Raw genomic sequence first — 23,629 nt, 5'->3', positions numbered from 1 at the left:
CTTTTAAGTTATTTTTTTTATTAATTCTTCTAAGTTATTTATTATTATTATTATTTTTTTACACTACCATTATAGACATTAACGAATGTGAAGATGAAAAGAACAATACCTGCAAAAGCAACAAAAAATGTGTTAATGTGCCTTCAGGCTTTCATTGTGTGTGCATAGAGGGATACCATCTGGATACGGAGGCATGTGTTAAGGATCAACCTGCTCGTAAATCATTACTAGCAATTAACCTCGCGGTTGGTGAGTATAATTACTATATTGCACTATCGTATTCGTGTACAACTCATGTTACATTTTCATGTTCAGTTACAAATCACACAAAAAATCTATGTGCCAGTGAATTCTCACTTTTATTGTAGGAACATGGATTATTATTAAAAAAATGAATATTCACATTCTCATATATGGAAAAAGTTATATAGAATATAACTCACTATTATAACACATTCCTTCATGCCCTGGAGGTTAAAGAAATAAATCTATTCTTACTTTATAAAAAATAGAAATATGATTTAAAAATAGAAATATGACATGTAGTTATTATTTATATCTTTTTTTTTTAAAACAAAACATTATTTCATGATATACCAAGATAAACCCAAATTTTTATTTATTATTTTTGTATTTTATCAAATTTTAGACTATTATTTTAGTAAGCTTGACTTGATTTATACTTTATATTGTATTATATGTGTGTATATATATATATTGTAGGGGGACGATGTGGAGCCTAGATTCTTAGCTGATGGAGTCTTGGTCCAAGAAAGCTCAACACAATGAATTTTGTAGAGTATGGGTTAAAGAACTAAGTTTAGATAAGTCAAACAAAGGCTTGCATGGGATCCAGGAACACATAAACATGGATAAAAACCGTTATGCTAGAATATCTTACTCTCCAAAGAAACTCCAGATTTCATTTATGAATTAAGACCAGTACATTAGGGTTCCTTTGCATGCTACAGTATTTTCTTCCTCCTTTTTTTCTCCCCCCTCTCTCCTGGAGACTTCTACACATTATATAGGCTCCTCTTTATCATCTAGGTTTTGCACTTGTTGATTATCCAAACCTTTACTTGAGCACCTATCCCATCAGACACCTCTTTCAGTCCTTTATGAGTTGTGGTAGGCAAGGTAACACTGTTCAGGGGTCCTCTCCACATTAATGTAGCCAGGAAAGTGGTTGTAGTATATTTAATGTGGTGGTGGTAGCTTTTACTTAGATATTTTGTGTTTTCTTCCTTTTCACGTATTTAGGGGATGTGCCTTGATGGCTTGGACATATATTCGTTCTGGGTTTTCAGTTCCGAGGAGAAATTCCTCCTCGGACCCTTTTTCTTTGTCTCTCGTGATAAGGCTTAGCATGGATCAACTAAGTCACGCTGCCTCCTCGGACAAGCTGACGTCCTCGGATGGGCCCAAAGCCCAACTCGTTACTTTGGACTACAACCCCCACATATATATATATATATATATATATTTTTTTTATAAATCTAAAAATATTGTGAGAAAAATAAATAATTCTTATAAAATCCTTACGAATAAACCAAATATAGGAATTTGATACTCTTAGAATCATAGTAGATACCTACTCAAATTAACCACGCATAAAAGTAGTTTATTGGGCATCCAAATTCCCAGACATCAGATTATTCAGTAATATGGATGTTATGGGTAATGTGAATTCGTAAACCAAACGTTTGAGTATTGTGTCATATCATCATGGATTAAATATCATTCATGACTAACGTTTGAAAACTGGTGCCATCACGTTATCATCTTTCACAAAAACATTTTTTTGAGGTTGAGTTTTAAACGCAGGATAATATATAATATGATTTTTTACCGTTGATCAAAAGATAAAATGTGATTTTTTTTTTTTTTTTTTTGCGTGAAAAAAAATGGGCCATGGTTAGTCTGGAAAAATTTAGAAAAGAATTTTGGACATATTAAAACATTTTCTTAAGTCTATTCTCCAACTTCATGGATAATTCAGACTTTATCAATCAAGAGTCACAAAAAAGTTCATTGATTAAATTTAGTGACAAAAAAAAGAAGAAGAAAAAAACCCACAGCTTCATTGTCTACGTGGGGTACGAAAAGGGTTCCAAAACTTGATTGTCACTGTGGGGTATGAATTGTAATAATGACTCTTTAATGTAATCGTTCAACTTGGTTTTCCTAGTGGAACAGAGCTCTGAGTCCACCAAGTCGCACTAAAAATGGTACGAAGTCAATTAATGATTTTCCATTTCTTTCAAATGTAGGCGTTGGCATAGGCTTGATAGTCATGCTTGCCTGTAGCTCTTGGCTGTACTTCATAGTCAAGCAAAGAAACCTGATTAATCTTAGAGAAAAGTTCTTTAAGCAAAATGGTGGTTTGATTTTGCAACAGCTACTCACTGGACAAGAAAATTTAACTGAAACAGCCAAAATCTTCACCGCAGAAGAGTTGAAGAAGGCTACCAACAATTATGATGAAACTCTAATCATTGGTCGAGGAGGGTTTGGTACTGTTTATAAAGGATTTTTACCGGATAATAGGATCCTGGCCATCAAGAAGTCCAAAATAGTAGATGAAAACCAAATTGAGCGGTTCATCAATGAGGTAGTTGTGCTTTCCCAAATTAATCATAAAAATGTGGTTAAACTATTGGGTTGTTGTTTGGAGAATCCAGTTCCTTTACTAGTCTACGAATTCGTACCAAATGGTATGCTCTTCGAGTACATACATAACGAAAACAAGGTTTCTTTTGAAACTCGTCTTAGGATAGCTACAGAATCAGCAGAAGCACTATCGTATCTACACTTTGCAGCTTCTACACCTATAATCCATAGAGATGTCAAGCCTTCAAACATATTGCTAGATAGTAGTTACACAGCAAAGGTATCAGATTTTGGAGCTTCGAGATTAATTCCACTAGACCAAACAGAATTAGCTACAATGGTGCAAGGAACTATTGGATACCTAGACCCTGAATACTTGCAAACAAGTCAATTGACTGATAAAAGTGATGTTTATAGCTTTGGAGTGATTCTCGTAGAGCTATTGACAGGAAGAAAGGCACTTTCGTTTGATAAGCTTGAGATGGAGAGAAGTCTGGTTACCTATTTTCTCCTTTCTTTGAAAGAGAATAGATTGTTTGAAGTTGTTGAGAAACATATAACAAATGAAGGTAATGCCGAACAATTTAAAGAAGTGGCAAATATTGCAGAGAAGTGCTTAAAATTGAAAGGGGAAGATAGGCCCACTATGAAGGAAGTAGCCACGGAATTGGAGGGTTTAAGGAGGATGGAGAAGCATTCATGGGTTAATGCGGATTTCAACTCTGAAGAGACTGAACACTTGCTTGCTGGGACTTCAAATTCTAGCAAATATGATGTAAGGAATAATAGTACTGATATATATGATAGCGTCAAAGACCATGTAATATTGGACCTTGATGGTGGGAGATAATCTTAGCTTGATTACATACTTTTTAGAAGTAGTAATTGTGTAATTCCCTTTTTGTTTTTTTACACCATCATGTCCATTTTTCCATTTTCTCCTTTTTATATGCTTCTTTAGTTCCTTTTATTTTTAAGGAGCTTTATCCTAAAAGCGATGAGAAGAATAATAAACTTGCAAATAAATATCGTATTGATTTTCTTGCATGCATATCTTCGTTTATAAATATTACTCTTTAATAGTTGGAATCTTTTGCTTCCCCATGAATATAAATTAAGTACTAAAAAAAAAGGTATGCTTTGTCTTTCATATGCATCATTCCTCAAACAAAACAGTAATCCCACAACTACATTATACCCATGTGTTATGAGAGTGATTATTGATAAGGGAAAAAATTACAATAATAGTACTCGCCCTTGAAAAGGTATATAATGATACTCCAATTAAGCCCGTCAAGATCCATTAGAAAACGATGACATAATAGAGTCCACGTAGCGCGCCTCAGAGCTGACGGGATGACCTTAGGTAAAGGGTATGGGTAGCTGACGACAAGAAAGCTGAAGGGATTAGGCGTAGCTGACAACCCTGGCATAGCTTAGCTTGGTCCCCACATTTACATATATAAGGAAATATCTTGCGTTTCACATTTAGTACTGCTCAAAAGGACTCCTACAAGGAAAGGGTTCCGCCAAATATGCTCATGAAGGCTCCTATAAAGAAAAGACTTTTAGCCCAAGGAAAGGAGGAGGATCCCCTATCACTATAAAAACTCAAGAACCTCACATATCAAGGTACGCATAATTCACCCCAACTCTAACACTCTAGAATTGTGAGAAGTTCTAACTTGACATTCGGAGGGTATTTAACTGGCACCACATCGGTGCTCTCTGTTAAGGTCTTCTCTGTTTTGTGTTACGCAAGCGTTACTACTATAGTAAATCTCCAATTGAGAAACTTTAGGTGCCTGTGTAAGCAGTGGCATAGTTAAGATACATTTTGTTGGTGGCCATGTTAAATATGATAAACTTCTAAGTAAAAAAAGAAAACTTTCATGATTGAAAAAAACCTTTTTTCCTTAAATCAATCTTAAGTCAACAAAGTTTTGACTTATGTTTCTTTGACCTAGGGGGCGGCTCTACAAACCTTAGACGGTGCAATAGAACGTGGTGTCTGCTTCATGTAGCTTTCTAGTTCTCTTTGTTGCTTCAGCAGTGAGTGAGAGGTCTTGTGTTCTTTCATGGAGAAGTTATTAGTTTTGTGGGAGAAACTAACCTTATCGAAGGAAGAGGGGAATCTGTATAAGTTAGATTCTTTTGATCGAGAGGGTGGTTAAGTGGTGGCTGCAAAGTTTTTACTTATAGAGTACTGAACGGCTTCGAAGTGAAGGATGTGGGGAACCATACAGTGTTGTTTGTGTTCTCGGATAAAGTGGATGTGGAGAGAGTCCTCATGGGAGAGCCGTGGAGCTATGATAAACATCTAGTTTCTCTTAGACGTTTGGAACAAAGTGTTATGGTTAAGGAATTGGAATTCAATAGGACGCTTTTTTGGGTTCAACTCCATGATCTTCCTATTGGTGAATCCTCAGACAGCTTGTGAGATTAGAGAGATTATCGGGGAAGTTCAATTAGGTATGAAAGAATAGGGAACCTAGGACGGTAGCAACTATATGCGGATCAGAGTGTTAATTGATACTTTGAAACCGCTTTGCCGAGGACGAAAAATCTATAAGGAAGACAATAAGGTTGGGTGGGTACAATTCAAATATGAGAGATTGCCTAACCTATGTTATTGGTGCGGACTTGTAACGCATAGTGATAAAGATTGCAATTTGTGGGTTCAGAGTAAAGGAAGCCTGACAGAGAGCGATTAACAATACGGAGAATGGTTGCATGCCCCATTAGCCACTCCTAAGAAGTGTTCGGTGGTTCGGGTTGAGGGCAGTATGGGCCCAACAGAGAAGGAGGCGCAATCTTCTCCAATATACAGGGGTGAGGAGATGGATACTAGTGAGATTGTAGTGCTTGGCCGAAGTAAGGAGAATGAGAGTCAAGGGGGTTAGTTTGAGGAAAACCATGGGCTTAAGGAGAGTGAGGTCATACCTAAGTCGCTGCCTGTGAAGAGTATCAATGTTCAAACAAATTTTCAGGAAACCTTAAAGGCGATTGACTTCGAGTTGGCTAAGTTTGATGGTGATGTTTGTAGAGGTTTACAATCAAGGGTAGAGGCTGACACGGGGTGCATTGTGATTCAACTCGAGGGTATTTTAAGGTCAGGGGTTGGAGAGTATGTTACTAGGATTGCTGAAACTAACCAAGTGTCTTTTGTGCAGGATATGTCTCCTTCTTCAGGGGGTCTAGTTAGAGGATGGAAACGTTTAGCTAGAGAGAAGGCAGAAATGGAACAGGTTGCAAAAAGGGGTATTCAGGAATGTTTGGAGGGGATGAAAGATTTGGTACCTACGAAGCGATGATGTGCTATCGTTAAAAGCTTAGAAACAGTGGAGCCTGGGGTCCAGCCCCACCAAGGCCAATGACTTGCTTAGCCTAGAATTGCTGCTAGCTTGGGAACACGTGTGCAAAAAAGAGAACTTGAGGATTTAATTCAAGCACAAGGTCCCCTAATTGTTTTTTTATCAGAGAAATGGGCCGATAATGAACAATTAGAAAGTTTGAAATTCAAGATCAAGTGTGCGGGTTTATTTTATGTTCAAAGTCGGGATAGAAGGGGTGGGTTGGCACTTTTTTGGCAGCAATGAGTTTCAGTTTAGGTTGACAGTTTTTCTATATTCCATATTGATGCAGTTGTTAATGGGGGCACATTGGTAGCTTGGAGATTCACTAGATTTTATGGTGAGCTGGATACTAATGAAAGGATGGAGGCTTGGAATATGTTTCGAATGTTGAATTCAAAACCACATTTACCTTGGGTTTGTACGGGAGATTTTAACGAAATTATTCTTACTAAGGAGAAACGAGGGGGGCGAGTGTGCCCACATTGCCAGATGCAAGTTTTTTTGGGAAGTTTTGGATACTTGTGGTTTCATGGATTTAGAATTCACAGGTCCAAAATTTGCATGGCAAGGAGTGAGGCATGGACAGGTTATTTGGGAACAATTGGATAAGGGGGTTATGAATTATGATTGGATGGAAAAATTTCCTGCTGCGACTATTCGGCATCTTAATTGTATATCTTCATACCACCGGCCCCTCTTGTTGCTGCTTGACCCGAATGGTGAGTTATCTAGATGGAAGCGGAAACCATTTCGCTTTGAGGAAATGTTGTTGGCTGACTGGAGCTGCGGTCACAGTAAGACAAGCTTGGGATTTTAGGCCGAATGGGCATCTGATGTTTAGGGTGGTTACCAAAATAAAGAAGTGTAAAAAAATGCTAAAATCATGGAGTAAAAATCATTTTGGTAATGTGAAAAATCAAATCAGATCAAAGAAAGAATTGTTATAGAGGGCTAAGGAGACTTTAGCTAATGGTAGGAATTATGATATGGCGGTTCAGTTGAGGAGGCAGCTTAATGTTTAATTAGACAAAGAAAGCTGCATGTGGGCCCAACAGTCTAGAGCCCAATGGTTAGCAAATGGTGATCGAAATACACATTTTTTTCATGGGGTGGCCACACAAAAAACGTAAGAACTTCATTAAGGGTATTAAGGATATGCATGGTGCATGAGTCATGGATGAGGGGGCTGTTGGTGCTATTTTTGTATACTTTTATTCAAGGCTATTTACCACATCAAGACCATCAGATTTAGAGAGTGTCCTAGAGGGGGTCCAATCCGTGGTCAGTGCTTCTATGAATGAAAATTTAACAAAACCATATGTCCGAGAAGAGGTTGATGTGGCAATTAAACAAATGGCCCCTTTGAAAGCACTGGGTCTGGATGGTATGCCTCATCTTTTCTTTCAAACCTTCTGGTCTGATATTGAGATGGATGTTTCAGAGGTTATGCTCTATTGTCTTAACTCAGGTACTATTATAAAATCAATTAACCACGCGTTTATTACTTTGATTTCAAAGGTAAAAACCCCTGAAACCGTTGCTCTGTTTAGGCCTATCAGTCTTTGTAACGTTATCTATAAAATCCTAAGTAAAGTATGTAAAGTTGAATTTAATCAACCTTTTTGTTGGCTTTATTCCGTGCCAATTTGCTTGTAATTCAGTACTTAGAAACCTTGTATTTAGGTGAGAATCATGTAAGGGTAGTGTGTGAGAGAGTGAAGAAATGCTCAAGATTGTGCACTGAAGCAGGGACTCGCGACTGGATCTCACAGGTAGCTCGCGATTGGCAAGTCGCTAGAGGTTGCACACGAGTGAAGCATGCAGAGAAGCTAAACTATCATGCCAGCTATAGCACTACAGGACAAAAAGTCCAGACTGGCCATTCAGTTAGCTCGCGGCTTGAACTCGTGACTCAGTCAAGTCGCTAGCCAACTCTGTTTTGAAAAACTGACTCTTCGCATTCCACTCTCACATCAGTATAAATACCCCTTATACCCACGAAATATAGAGAGCTTTTAGAGAGAATTTTGAGAAAGAAACCCTAGAGAAAAACAAGATTGACTCATCCACAATCTTTACATAGTGACTCTTCAAATTCCTCAACTCTCACCCTCTCCATTGTTATATCCTTAAGAGGTTCATTAGCCAAAACATTTTCTCACCATACCTATATCTGTGAGAAGGCCATTTGGTGCTTAGGAAGCAGTTAGGAAGGGACCAATTGATATTGGTTGATGCTATGGGATATAGCGGAATTCGGTAAGCTAAAGAAGACAAAGGTTCGGTGCAACCTCGTTGGAGTAAGAAGCTTGGAAGGCTTAGGTACACTAGGTAGATTAGGCTTGGAGGGTCTTCTACTGTTCATGTATCCCAACTTTATTCTTTAGTGGATTATTGACCGCTTGGAGGGCGGCGGAGCAGGGCCGACTTAATGAATTTAGAGGCCCTAAGCGAAAGCTTTAAATGAGGCATTTTATTATATTTAATTATGTTTAACTAGCAAAATGTGTATGACTTAACTTGATCCACTAAGACTAAGACCAGCCCACTATCCCTCCTTGGCTCCGTCCCACTAAATCTGATTTCTTTAAAAAAAAAAAAAAAAAAAACGTGTAGGACTAGGATCACTAGATCAATGCTTTAACTTCCATACCACTAATCTGATTTCTTAAAAAAAACAAAAAACAAAACAAAACGTGTAAGACTAGAAGTCTAGAATCAATACTTTAACTATTTAAGTGGGTCCATTTGGATCATTCCATAGCCTTCTAAAGAAATCTAAAGAAATCAAAATTTAAGAGAACAAACAAAAAAGAGTCAAGAGTACAAGTGTACAACTAAACAAAAGTTCAACCAAAAAGAAGAATAAAAACCCAGTAGCAATGAGCAAACTCCTCTTCAAAAAAAAAAAAAAAAAACCCAGACACCCAGCAGCAAATATGAAGAAAATGAAAGAGGCAAAGGAAGAGAAAACAAAATACGAACCTGAAATCAAGATCTGTGAACACACCAAGTCTATTGCCAACACCAATTGATGAGTAAGCCAACTAAAAAGAGTGTTTTTTTTTTTTAGAATCAAGATGGAGAGAGTCAAAGAGTGAGTGTTTTTTTTCTTCTTTCTTTTTTCTAACTTTTCTTATTTGTCTCTTCTTTCTGTCGTTTGGAATCTTTTCTTCTGGAAGCTAAAGATTTGGTGATGGCCTGATGGGATTAGCCTTCATGTCACATTGTCACTTTAGCTTTTTTCTCTGTGAGAAATAGGCCTCTGTGAGAAACAAGCCTTCATGGCCTGATGGGATTTAGTGATGGCTGATTGTAATCCTTTTTTTTTTTTTTTTTTCCCAGATGAGAAAGCAATATTATATAATATATTATTACTATTTGGGAGCCCTCTTATAAGTGGGGGCCTTAGGCGGTGGCCTAAATGGCCTATAGCTTTAGCCGACACTACAGTAGAGAGGTTTTACGTTGAGGACTTTGGTTTTCTCTTCTATAACACATCGCTGTGTTGTCCTTGTGTTTGCATCTCTCTTCCCTTAATCTTTGACATTTAATTTCTACTGTGGTTGTGATTTTATTTGGTTTAGATTGTTTTATCAATTCTGCTCTAGCTTATGTTCATGTTCCGCACATATATTGTTTGGTAATAAGCTTGAATTGGTAATTTGTAAATTGGGAGTTTAAACGTTCAAGGTGTTTTATATACTATTTAAAAATTCAAAGTCATTGTGAATAGGCTTAAACCAATTTTGAATTCTATTATTTCGGAAGCTCAAAGTGCTTTTGTGGCTGATAGAGTTATAATTAATAGTATTTTGATTGCTTTTAAATCCCTTCACCATATGAAAACTCAGTGTTCAGGAATTACAGGTTTTATGGCCTTAAATCTTGATATGAATAAGGATTATGATAGAGTGGAATTGGTTTTCTTGGAGAAAATTTTATTGAAGATGGGTTTTCAAGATAATTGGGTGGCCATGATAATTCAATGTATCACAACAGTTTCCTACTCAATTATGGTGAATGGTGAGCCTAAGGGTCTTATCCATCATTCTAGGGGTTTACGACAAGGTGATCCTCTGTTTCCCTTTCTGTTTTTGTTCTATGTAGAAGGATTGAATGCTCTTCTCTCTCAAGTAGCTAGGAATGGGGAAATTTGAGGCTACTCTATTTATAGGGTAGGGCCGAAAATAACCCATCTTTTCTTTGCTGACAATTGTTTGTTATTTTGTAGAGCAACCTCTTCTGAATGTGGAAAAATCCAAAATATCCTTGCTTGGTATGAAGCAGCTTCAGGGCAATAAGTTAATTCTGACAAGACAAAGGCTTTTTTTAGTCGGAACATGTTTGAGCAGATCCAGGGAGAATTACAAGTTTTGTTGGGGGTTCCGATTATTAAAAGCTATGAGAAATACCTAGGGTTTCCCTCTTTCGTAGGGCGTCAAAAAAAGGCTTGCTTCAATCAAATTAAGGAGCGGATTTGTGCAAAGATGCAATAATGGAAGGAGAAATTACTTTCTTAGGCGGATAAGGAAGTGATGATTAAAGCTGTGGTTCAATCCATCTCGACTTATTCTATGAGTTTTTTTCGGCTTACCATTGGTCTCCTCAAGGATATAGAAGCGATGATTCGAAAGTTTTGGTGGGGATGTTCAGAAAATTCAAAGAAAATCCATTAAGTGAAATGGGAAACACTTTGCTCTTTAAAATCGGTAGGAGGTATGGGTTTTAGAGATTTGAGATTGTTTAATGATGCAATGTTGGGTAAGCAAGTTTGGCGTCTATTTCATGTAAGAAATTCCCTAGTATTCAAGGTATTTCAAGCAAAATATTTTCCTTCAGGTAATATTTTTGATGCGGAGGTGTCTCCTCGATGTTCCTTTGCTTGGCGAAGTATATTGCAAGCTGGAGAAGGGGTATTGAGGGGGGCGAAGTGGAGACTGGGAGATGGGACGAATATAAATATATGGAGACATAGATGGCTTCCATCTGAAGGGGGAGGTTCTATCTCCGCAGTTGGATCCCTCTTTGTAGGTTGTTAGTGATTTGTTATTACCATGTTCAAAGAATTGGAATGAGGCGCTTATTGATCATAATTTTTACTCGCAGGAAGTTGAACTCATCAAAAGTATCCCTGTTAGTCAATATGTAGCTACTGATGCTCTGATCTGGCGTCTGTCTTCTGATGGGGAGTGCACGGTTAGGAGCGCATATCGATTGCTAGTTATGATACATTGTCAAAGTCAAGCCAATCCATCGAATGTGGAGGTAGGGAAAAGTCTGTGGAATAGCATTTGGAAGCTCCGATTCCTTAACAAAGTTAGACATTTCATTTGGCAAGCTGTTCGAAATTCTCTACCCATGAAATTAAATTTGCATAGGCGTCAGGTGCTCCCTAAAGGTCTCTGTGACTTGTGTCGAGATTGCCCTAAAGATAGTGTTCGTGCTTTGTGGTATTGTGATGCAGTGAAGGCTATTTGGCAGTTTGATCTCCGTTTTTCCTTTCTTCGAGCTCAGAAATTTTCAATGTTTGAAGATCTTGTTCAGTTCCTGTGTTCGCATGGCTCATCTGATCTGTTTGCCTAGTTTGCTATGGTTGCGTGGAGTGTTTGGGAACGTCGTAACAGGTTGTGAGTGGGGCAAAAGACGTGGCGGGTTGATGAGGTTGCTTAGCGGGCTTCAGAGCTAAGAATTCCAGGATGTGCATAAGAAGGCTCGTTGGGTAGTTGATCACAGGGAGGATTTACGATGGAAGCCACCTAATTTTGGGCTTTACAAGACCAACTTTGATGGGGCTTTATTTGCTGCTCAGGTTAATGCAGGAATTGGGGTAGTCATCAGAGATTGGGAGGGGCAGATCATTGCAGCCTTGAGTTAGAAAGTAAGGTATCCTAGTTTAGTTGAGTTGGTGGAGGCCTTAGCAGCAAGTAGAGCACTCAGCTTTGCCAAAGAGCTCAGTATTCAATAGATGGTGGTTGAAGGTGACTCATTGCGAGTTATTCAGGCAATCAACGAGGCTAGACCAGTCCGCACTATGTATGGTCATGTAATCGATGATATTAGATTTCTATCCTTGACTGTTAGTTGTAGTTTTTTACATGTTAAGTGAAAGGGTAATAAATTAGTTCATGCCCTCACTTGTAGAGCAGTTTCATCTATAGATACTGATGTGTGGTTGGAAGATCTACCATGGGATTTGGATGATGTTTTTCAGTTTGATTTACCGTAATAAAGTTTCCTTACCTTTTTCTCAAAAAAAAAAAAAAAAAAAGGTTTTAACTAACATTCTATCTTGATACTAAAATTATTTATAATTAATCTTGTATTTGTTAATATATTATTTTAAGAAAGTTTTAATACTAAAATTTTATTAGAAATGTAAAAGGTTGTAAAAAAAAAAAGTTAATTACTTTTTTCTTTTCTTATAAAAAGTTTCTAAAATATTCGACAAATTAATGTTCTTAGGGTATCCGTTAATTTTTTTCCAATAATAAGTTAGAACTTTTGTCAAGGTCAAGCTTCACTTAAATTTTTTTTTTCTTTTTTCTTTTTTGGGTATTAAGTCAAGGTCTACTTTATTGTATATCGTCTACCATGTTAGATCAGTTAAATGTAAAAAATAAACACAAAACCAGTCATATATATGCACATTAAGACTCACGTATATTTAAAGGTTCTTCTCTTTACGTATGCCTTTAAAATGTCCAGCATCTTTATGAAGCTCATACTAACACACAGGGACGAACCCAAGTGGGGGCCTAAGGGGGCCCGGGACCCCTCTGGGCCCAAAAAAAAAAAATTAGTAAGTAAATTTTCCCAAAAAAAAAAAAAAGACTTAGGTTCATCTCCAAAAATCATGAACCATCCCATTGATCCCAGCCAACCAGCCCAGAGCCCATGTAAATCTAAAAAAAAAACATGCAAAAAAAAAAAAAATTAAACCTAGTAGTTCAAAACCAAATAGAAAAACGAATGAAAAAAGAAGAAGAGAAAGTCAGAGGCGAGACAAAGAGTGAGAGGCGAGATAGACTTAAAGAGTAAAGAGTAGTACAGAGAGAAACTGAGAGGCGAGAGAGAGACCCATATCGCTGCCCACGCCGCCATCATGCGAGACCCATCTCACAAACCTGTCCTAGTCCCTGTCAACTATTGCAAACCCAAATGGCCACTCACCAACGCCGCCACTCCTACACGAGACCCATCTTGCCACCAGTTGCTCGATTTGCCCAACCCAACTTCGTTGCTCCAGCCTTCACAGTTCACAAGTATTTAATCTACCCTTCAAAACCCAATATAATGTTTGATTGTTTGTGAATCTCAAAATCTAACAATTTGTGCTTGTGGACTTGTGGAGTTTGTGTTTTTACTGATAGTGATAAACTGATGTTGGTGATTGTGAATTGAATTTGTGCTTGTAGTGTTTTTTCTTTTTCTTTTTTTGGCTTTTTGGCTTTGTGAGACTCTGTCACTCTATGTTTGTGACTCTCTCTCTCTTATATTATATAGATAAGGGAGATAGAGAGAGAGAGAATATATCAGTGCAATGTTTGACTGTTTGTTAACTAGTAGTTGGGCAATAATAGGGACAAGTGATAGAAAACAAAATGGTAAAGTTAGGAAAAGTTTTTGTTTGTAGTGCATAATAAATTCATAGTGTTGGTAGTGGGACTGGGTGAATGTCAAAAATATGGAGACAAGACAAAGACAAAAACAAAGACAAAGAGATAAATAAAGGTAGAGATACAAAGACCAAAGACAAAAGACAAAAACAAGTCATATAATATAGTAAATTGTCACACAAATCTAAGAAAATAGTAGTGATTCACTTGCGCTTATTGTTAACTCATAATGCTAAATTAGATAAATTTGTAAATTGAAAAGTAATGAGAAAGACTAAATTTATAATTAAATGCATCATGCATATTACCTAGATTCTATATATATATATATATATATATATATATATATAACTCTTATTTTATTTTTAGATCATGAAAAAATCAAACATTGTTGATTTTTTCACAAGAAAAGATTCAAAATTTTCAAAATGTTAATGTAGGATTGCCAACAACTAATGTTGCTATTCCAATTCTAGAAAATGTGGATGTTCCAATTCTAGAAAATATTCATTCCCCAACTCCGGAAAATGTCGATGTTACAATTCCAAAAAATATTCATTCCCTAATTCTAGAAAAGAACCGTATCTCTCAAACACAATTTCAAAAAGTTGATCTTGATTCTTTGGATTATGATCCTGGAGCACGCAAAAAAAATGGGAATATCATGTTAATCAACATGATGAAATTCGACAGGCTTACATTAAAAATGGTCCACACCAACCTTGTCTAGAAGCATACAAAAAAAGTGGAAAACACAATCGTAGCTTTCAAGCTTCTTGGTTTGAATATTATTCAACATGGCTTGAATATTCTCCTACAAAAGATTCAACTTATTGTCTACCTTGCTTTGTCTTTCATAATCCAGATGGAGTTATGGGACAAAATACATTCACTGTTGGTGGATTTAGAAATTGGAAAAAAGTCGGGGACAAAAATTGTTATTTTCAAGGTCATATAGGAAAAGATCCTAACTCAACTCATAGAGTTGCCAAGCAAATGCGTAAGGATTTGATGAACCAATGGCAGCATTTACAAAGGGTAGTTGATCATTTCACTATAGAACAAATTGCAAATAATCGATTGCAACTAAAGGCCTCAATTTATGTTGTCGGACGTCTTGCCTTTCAAGTTATATCTTTTAGAGGTCGAGATGAAAGCTTTAGTTCATCTAATCATGGGAACTTTCTTAAAACATTGAACATTGTCACTTTTTGGAATGAGAAGGTTGCTGACATAATAGAAAAGCTCCCAAAAATGCAACCTACAGATCACCTAAGATTCAAAAGGAAATTTTACATGTTTACTTAGCGAAAGTGAATAAGGCAATTCAGGAAGAAATTGGAGGTGCAAAGTTTTGCATAATGGTTGATGAAGCTCATGATGAGTCCATGAAAGAGCAAATGGCTGTGGTTTTTAGATATGCTGATACAGAAGGCTTTATGAAAGAACATTTTTTTGGACTTATTCACGTTGTTAGCACTGCGGCTTTAACTCTCAAGAAAGGGATATATTCTTTGTTATCTCAACAGTGCTTAGATATACAAAATATTCGAGGGCAAAGATATGATGGAGCAAGCAACATGCGAGGTATGTGGAATGGTGATAGGATGTGTGCCTTTAAATCCTATTATATAATACTATGTATGACATTATGTATGACTTAATGTTATGATCAATAAAGTTGTTTTATTATTATCTAAAATAATGGTAACATGAATACTTGGACATTATCATATAGTTCATGAAATGCATAGTATGTGATTTATGTGATTTAGTCACAGAAGATATAAATTACAAGTTCTTTGTAAACTCAGAATTGTAATTCGTAGTCAGTGATAAAATTGGGCATTTCATCTGCGAACACTATAACATATCAACTAAGATGATTTTTCTTGATCATGGAAGTGGGGACTTCTAGTTGGTATGTTGATATATTTTAATAGTTAAGACATATTGAACTGGACCGCAGTGAGATTTATTATTCCCCTAACGACGGTCAAATGAATAATAAATCTCACGAATTTTATTTACATGAACTCTTAATCCTGAGAGAATAATAGACTTGATCATGAGATGTAGGTTGCTTTGATATATCAGGAGTGAGATCTAAAGTCATGATCAAAACCTCTATATGTTGGGTAGCCACATTTAGTGTTGATGGAATATATATTCTCAAGATGGAATTCATAATTTCTTAATAGAGATATAAAATATTCCCTTAAGATAAGTTTAATGGGTTTGGTTATTCAGAGTGTTAGGTCTAACCACATTAGTAAGGAGTTACTAAAGTATATATTTATGAAATTGGATTTGATAAATATATGATGAATAACTTTAAAGATTAAACCGGGTACTCAAGGATTAAGATGAAGTAATCTTCAAAGTGGTAATCTACATTTATGACTTTGTATTATTACGAATATTTAATGAAAGGGTTGCATGTACAATAAAGTCTTGTGATATAATTTATTAATAAGGTCTAGAGTGTAATTATATTTATATAGTGGTATTAAATATAATTAATGGTAACTTTGGACTTGTCAAGAGTTGACAGAAAAGCCTAAGGCTCATCGGAGCTAGGGTCTTATTTGTTCCCTTTTGGTCTCACTCTAAGCCACATACTAAAACCCAATTAAAATGGCCCAAAAGGCTAGCTCAATTAGATAATCAGTTAGATATTAAGGGAGAAACATACAAAATTTTATATGTGACATAATTGTGAAATAGTGTATATATGAGTGTAAGCCACTCTTTCATTCTCCCTTGAACTGATTGAGAGACCACACTTCTTAGGCATTAAGAGAGAAACATACAGAATTTTATATGTGACACAATTGTGAAATAGCGTGTATATGAGTGTAAGCCACTCTCTTATTCTCCCTTGAACTGATTGAGAGACCACACTTCTTAGGCATTAGTGGAATTGGAGTGAAGATTAAAGTGTTCCCAAGTGCTTCTAATCTTTGGTTTTGAATTTCACCATACCAAGGTACACTCTTTTATTCTTAAATTCTGAAATTTACATAGTACATGTTATCAATTGCGAATGAAGTAGATTCGTTAATTTTCCACTGCGTATGTTTTGTATGAGATAAAACCATGTTTTTCCAGCGGATGGAACTGCCTGGGAGGCACATATTCTCCCTGTTGTGTTGAGTTCTCATATCCAGCCACAGTGACTACTGATTTCCTCAAAGGATTGAAAAAATGAGCTCGCGAACAATCCTCAAATTCCTGAGGATCAGTCTCCAAAGTGCCATTACCACTAATCCATCGATCAAATCCTTCGCATCATAGGAGAGAAGACCACACCAGTAACGAAAATTTGGGAGACGCTCATATTTGAACGACACCCACCTATCACGACCAGCCCCGAAAACCACCCTTCAACCCTTGCATAAAGGTTGAGCAGGGTTTAGACCCACTCTCACCCTCATAAAATTGCCCTCGATCATCTTAGATTTGTCTTGGGTCAGAACCAAAGTCTAGGGATGGCAATGGGGCAGGGTGGGTTCGAAGGATGGGGTCTTCGCTCCTACCCTGAATGGTTTTGTCTTACCCCATCCCCACTCCGCCCCACATGACGAGAAAAATTTTCTTACCTCATCCCCACCCCGTAAAACCCTACTTCTTGTTCATTTTCCCATAACTATTACAATTGTTTTTAATAAAACTTGTTTCATTAATAAAAATATACTTGAGATTACAAATAATTTTATCCCATCAAATAAAACTAATTTTTGGCAATAATTGAGTAACATTATTAAAGTGTTTAACAAGAAAATATCACAACAAAAACAAAAATCTCATAATACAAAATCAATTATTCAATAGTATATAAACTTTTTTATAATAAAAATAAAAAGAAAATGTTAAAATTGGTACCTTATTTCCACCCTTGTTAGAGAGAGGGAAAAAAAAGGAGGCAAAAAGCCTTGTTGGGTAGAATAAAATAAGCTGATAATATGTTTGTTTATATAGTAGAGTTTTAGGATATGAAAAATTTACAATTTAACCCTTATCAATATAGGGCAGGATGGGGATGGGGCAGGGCAGGGCCAGTTTGGTCTAAAAAACGTCTAAACTCATCCTTGCCTTGCCCCATGATGCGGGGCTAAAATCATGCCCCATCCCCACCTACCACCTTTGTAGGGTGGGAAAAACCTGCGTGGGATGAAGCGGGGAAGGGCGAGTCAAGCAAGGCAGGGAAAAATTTCCATCCCTACCAAAGTCCCAAGAGTTGCACCAATGTTTTCTACCACCTCCACTATCAAAAATCAAAAAGGGAGGTTATGGATTTGAACCCAGAAATTAACAGTCCCAGGTAAGCCTAAACCATCTGATTCTCCCTTAATGTGTCTTGTGAACAAAATAAGATATCTATCAAAAGACCAGGGTTCATTTAGCAACACACAGTCCGCGTCAGTATCCAACTCAAAATTAAGTAGTAAAACTTGGTTACCTACTGCCTTAATATGAAAGTCTTTGTAAGTTCTCCAAATCAGCTTAAAAGTTTGAACAATAGCGTCAATATTAAGAGCTCGCTTGGTAAAAAATTTGGTTGCCAAGCCTACATTAGCGCTCACTTTAGGATTATCCAGGTTGATGAAATTCTTCTTTGTATTAGAGGGAGACATCTTTCTCCATTCTTTCTAAAGGGAATCCATAGGAGAAGGAAACCTAGAAAAAAAACAAGAAAAAGAGAAAAGAAAAATAAAAGCAATAAATGAAAAAAGAGTACAAAAGAATTATAGTTTAAGATTTAGAGAGAGTGTATCCCAATTTCCACGAAGGTGAAACTAGCAAACCCTACTAAGTAACAATATTACTAGAGGGAGGAAACAATTATCGTTCCAAAGGAATGATAAACAGGGTATACTACTGGACTAGGGTTTGTGGCAGCTACACAAGCACTAGGGCAGACTTAACATTTCTTTAAGTTTGATGAGCTTTCTTTGCTTGATTATCAAGTACATCAAAGATGATGATGCTGAAAAAGTCACTAGTGTGCCACACGGGCCTTTCACACTCAAAACGAGACCTGCACAACAAAAAGAGAAGACCTCGCAGAGAGCACTGGTGTGGTGCTGGCCAATTACCTTCCGAAGGTCAAGTTAGAACTTCTCATAACTCTAAAGTGCTAGAGTGTGGTCAATTATGCATACCTGTGAGGGTATTGGTGCTTTTATAGTAGTAGGGGTTGACCTCTCTTCCTTGGTTTAGAAGTATTTTCCTTCTAGGAGTCTCTTTGGGCGTATTTGGCAGAATCCTTTCCTTATAGGAATCCCTTTGAGTAGCACCAAACGTGGAGGGCAAGACATTTCCTTATATATGCAATCGTGGGTAGCAAGCAAACCGCTATCAAGACCGTTAGTTTATCCCACTCCTTTCAGCTTTATAGGTGTCAACTTATTGATGGCGTCAGCCTTTTGGTGCGACTTGCTGACTCCCTTCACTACCTTTATCAGATCTCCTCTTGTCGACAACTACCAATGGAAGCTGACGGTTTTACCTGTAACCGTCAACTTATGCCTACTTCTGCCTTAATATGAATAAGCATTATTTTTATCCATATTAGCTGCCCCCTACTCCATATCCTCGCCGCCTTTAACTGACGGGTTATGGAGTTAAGTTTTTCATTGGTTAATTGTCTTTTGGTTAGGGGGGCGAAAGTCATTAATGGGCGACTCCTCGAGCAGCCATCATTAAATGCTCGAACACATGTCGCATCCCGGTTGGCTTCGCTTTTGGATGAAGGCGTCGCTTAATCTTCCGCCATTTCCCTCTTATATATAACTCGTCTTCTCCCCTCATTTCTCCTATTTCAACCTTGTTGATTTCTAGAGAGAGAGAGCCCGTCACTCTTACTTCATTGATTTACTGACTCTGTTGCCTATGCTATTACCGTCACTTTCAGAATCATCTCCCACTCAAAAGACATACTTGTAAGTTCTCTTTCTTCCTTGTATTTTATTTCAACCGCTTAACTTTCTAATGAGGCTGTCATCTTAGGTTCTTAAAATTGATCTGTCATTTGTAGGTAGTCAGATGTCGAGTGACGAGAAGAATAAACAGTTGTCAATCTGCGATGGAGCGGGCTATAGCGTGGTCTTTGGTTCAAGTGATGAGTTTAAGGGCTTCTCACGTTCGTTAGAGAGGGAAATGTCAGCCCAATCTCCTGACGATGATGTTGAGAGTTATACCGAGGAAAATGAGGAGGTAGTGGATGAAGGGGAGAATGAGGTAGAAGAGGGAGAAAGAGAGAATGGAAGTGACGGGGATGAAGATGAAGGTGACGAGGAACCTTATAAAGGGACCTCAGGGGGTCCTAGAAATAATCGTCCCTTCATTCTCCTTGAGGATTGGGCCGTCAACAAATTTCTACCAATGATAAGTGATAGGGTTTTTAAGGAGTTGCGTTCTCGTTACCAGATCCCAAACCATATCCCAATTTGTCTCCCAAGGGAAAAAGAAAGGTGCTATTTGGGGAGGACCGCGAACGTCGACAAGTATGATGCCATGTTTGCTGCAGGGCTTAGACTACCACTGACAGCTTTGCACCATCAGTTGGCTGATTTTTTTTGGTCTATCCGTCAGCTAGATTGCTCCAAATGCCTGGAGGATCTTTATAAACGCTGAGATCTTATGGGGTCGTCTGAGTGAAGGGAACCGTCAGCTTTCCCTGGACGAGTTCTTTTACTGCTACAGACCTTAGTACATTGTGTCTTCTAAGGGGACCTATCATTTTACTGCTCGGGAGAAGGGTTTGAAACTAGTGTCTGATATGCCAGACTCTAACAGAAACTGAAAAGTAGATATTACTTTGTCAAGGGGACAGATTGGGTATGTCGTTAGGAAGAATGGAAGACGATGCCTTATGGTTATTTTAACAACACTTGGGCTTTCGTCAGGGATTCAAGTTAATTCCGTCTACTCTTCTTCCTTTGTTTTGCTCTAATGCTTCTAACACCGTCTATTCCCTTGTTTTCAGCTAATACTCGTCCTCACATTACTAATGAGCAGGAGGAATTCATTCATCGGGTTCTTGATATTCCTCTTGAGCAATGAAAGTGTAGGGACTTAATCACCCTTGACACTCTTCATTTGTACTGCGGGGGCCTAGAGCCAATGCCTGAAGCTTGTAGATTAGATGAATACTATCGTCGTCATAAGTAGATTTTCTATCATTCTCGTCAATTTTGTTCTTACCGTCTACTTTTATAATGCATGTTAGTTGTCTTTTGCAACAATGGATGCAGCTAAGCAAAGGGTGAGGGTGGTTGTTGCCCGTTAAAAAGAAGAAGACAGAAAGGCTAAGGGAAAAGAGGGGATGTCCTCGTCAATCCCCAAGGCCATCTCTAAAGGTTCGGCCAAAAGGAAGACTGACGGGGAGAATGACCATCTGCCTAGAAAGGTAGTCGTCACTCTTGGGGATGCGTACTCCAAGAAGTCACCTCCCAAGCTAGGTCCTAGTACGGGTAAGGGGATGATGACTTCAACTAGTCCCGTTATTGAGGGATCCTGTTGCCTTTTCAATCACAAAGATTACGCTGTCGAGGAAGTGAAGACCCTTATAAAGCCGACGGATGTGGATCCTTGTGCTGAGCTGGGCACAGAGGAGCTAGGGGAGTCAGCTCTTTTTGACCTTAGCCGGGTAAGCTCACTTCCCTCGTTGATTTTATCATGTCTTTTTTTTTTTTTTTTTTTTTTTTTTTTTTTTTTTTTTTTTTTTTTTTTTTTTTTTTTTTTTATACTGACGACTATACCTTTCTTCAGGCCTTGGTGCGTGTTAAGGCACTTTAGGACCAATGTGTCGCTAAGGAGGGGGTCATCACTAAGGTCAGGAAGCACAATTGCAACTTATTGGACTAGCAAAATCAGTATAAGAAGGTCGTCCGTACTTTGAACGCTGAGTTGGAGGTGATAAGGGAGAAGTTGGAAGGGGCAGGTAGTCGGAATAAGGAGCTAGAGGAAGAGTTGATGACCTTACGCAAATAGGTGGAGAAGGCTGGTGCTGACGTCGTTCAAGAATTCAAAGCGTCACAATCATACATCGATTCTTATGCTAACTATTATGGCACTGGGTTTGATGATTACCTCAAGCAAGTTGCGTCAGCCTTATCAGAGTTAGACCTATTCGGGATCACTATGGAAGAGTCCGTGCGACAACACCTGTTGGCAACACCGTTATTAATGAGGGTGACAACCCTAAAGATGATAGCATCGTTTTGGCTTAACCTACTACAACTCCTCTTGCTCAGAATAAAGAAGATGGTATTTCCACTGATGCCCCTGCCACTTAGTCCTATCCTTATTCTATTTAATTTGTGGACAATGTATTTAAGTGCCCTTTTTGTTTTTTTTGCTTTTATTTGTAAACGATTTACTCTTATTTGTGGTACTTTGTACCAGTTGCTTTTATCTGTTGATATGTTATATGTTGAATGCCCAAAATGAATTCGTCGATCTATAGTCCCTACTATCTTTGCAAACTTGTTCACTTCATGGATTAGTGATGGATTTGTCCTTTTTTAAGGGTATGATGAGCCCGTCAATTTATAGGCTCATCCATCTTATGGGCAATCAACTTATATTATTTGTAATTTTGAGCTCGTCTATCTTATCTTATTGAGTTTGATAAACTCATTGATTTCATGAGGTCAGCTATGGACTTTGATTTATTTTGCTAACTTTATGATCTTGTCCACTCTTATGACGAACTCGCCATTCTTTGTAATTTCGTAAACTTTAGAGCTTTGTCTACTTGATGAACTCATTGGCTTTGTAGTCTTGTCCATGTTTAGGACTTGACGAACTTGTCGTTTTTATGATCTCGTCTATTTGAAGAGACTATCAGCTTTATAGCCTCTCGTCCATTTTACGGATTATATTTTTCATCCCTTTGGGACAAGTTATGTCACGTGGATTTGGACAATGAAATCGTCCACTTCTATTGATTTGTCCATATTTGGACTTGGTTCTTGCTCATACAAGGGATTTTAACAATGCTTCATCCTCTTGGGATAAGTCCGTCTGCCCTATGGACTTAGAGTCGTCCACTTTTTGTGGACTTAAGGTCATCCACTTTAAGGACTTAAAACTTGTCCATTTCATGGACTTCACTTCCCCCTACTCCATGATCTCGTCAGCTTAAACTTACAGATTTATGGAGTTTGAGTCCTTTTTATGTAGACAATTCCAACTTGTCTATTCAAAAGAGTTGTTCATCTCGTTAACTTGTATCCTAAACCGTCGTCTTGTAATATTAGTCATATCCTTTGGTGGATAAACTCATCAGCTTTATAGGCTCGTTTGCTTTGGGGACTTGGCAGAATCATCCATTTCGTGGGTATTACTAACTAACTCGTCCAATCTGTAGACTTAAAGATAAACTCATCGACTTTGTGGACTTAATAATTTTTCATTCTCTTAGGATGAGGTCATCCACTTTGGACTTATCAATGTCGTCCACTTTGTGGATTTAATAGGGTCGTCCACCTTGTGGACTTAATAAGGTTGTCCACCTTATGGACATAGAGTCGTCCAATTTTTGTGGACTTAAGGTCATCCACTTTAAGGACTTAAGAACTTGTCCATTTCATGGACTTTATGAACTTTTTCATCTTTTTTAGGGTGAAGCCGTCTACTTTTTGGACTTAAGGTCGTTCACTTTTATGAACTTAAAGTCGTCCACTTGTTGTGAACTAAAAGTCGTCCACTTGTTATGAATTAAAAACTTGTAAATAGAAACTCCAGCCATTTTTGAATAAACTCCTCTTATTGCCATGCATTTGTAGAGAAAGTAGTTCTTAAAAAGAAAAAGTCCTACCCTTTGGGCTTAAAAAAGGTATTGTAGGCAAAATTAAAGTAAATGATAAAACTGAGGAATATAACTAAATTTAACTACGGTGTATTCTAAATAAAAGGGGGCATTGTTCTTCATGTCATCATCTCTACCGGTAGTACTTTCGTAAGTGCTCGGTGTTCCATGGATATGGCAGCTTTCGTCCATCTAACGTCTCTGGGTGGTAAGTGCCTTTC

At 37.6% G+C, this 23,629-nt stretch overlaps 1 protein-coding gene across 2 annotated transcripts; it reads left to right on the top strand.

The window, feature by feature from the left end:
• The first annotated feature begins 195 nt into the window (after positions 1-195).
• On the top strand, positions 196-3,463 carry LOC115987950 (putative wall-associated receptor kinase-like 16). Of its 2 annotated transcripts, XM_031111564.1 has the most exons (3): positions 196-249; positions 2,274-2,614; positions 2,776-3,463. In XM_031111564.1, the coding sequence occupies exons 2-3, from the start codon at positions 2,583-2,585 to the stop codon at positions 3,461-3,463; spliced, it is 720 nt and encodes a 239-aa protein (XP_030967424.1). In that variant the 5' UTR covers positions 196-249; positions 2,274-2,582. The 2 variants fall into 2 exon arrangements, with proteins under 2 accessions (XP_030967424.1, XP_030967423.1); XM_031111563.1 differs by lacking the exon at positions 196-249 and having other exon boundaries at positions 2,026-2,614.
• Positions 3,464-23,629: the final 20,166 nt, after the last annotated feature.

Source organism: Quercus lobata, chromosome 4 (genome assembly GCF_001633185.2).
Source record: "Quercus lobata isolate SW786 chromosome 4, ValleyOak3.0 Primary Assembly, whole genome shotgun sequence".
Classification (NCBI taxonomy): domain Eukaryota; kingdom Viridiplantae; phylum Streptophyta; class Magnoliopsida; order Fagales; family Fagaceae; genus Quercus; species Quercus lobata.
The sequence above is the reverse complement of the archived record's forward strand: the minus strand, read 5'-3'. Positions and strand labels throughout refer to the sequence as shown.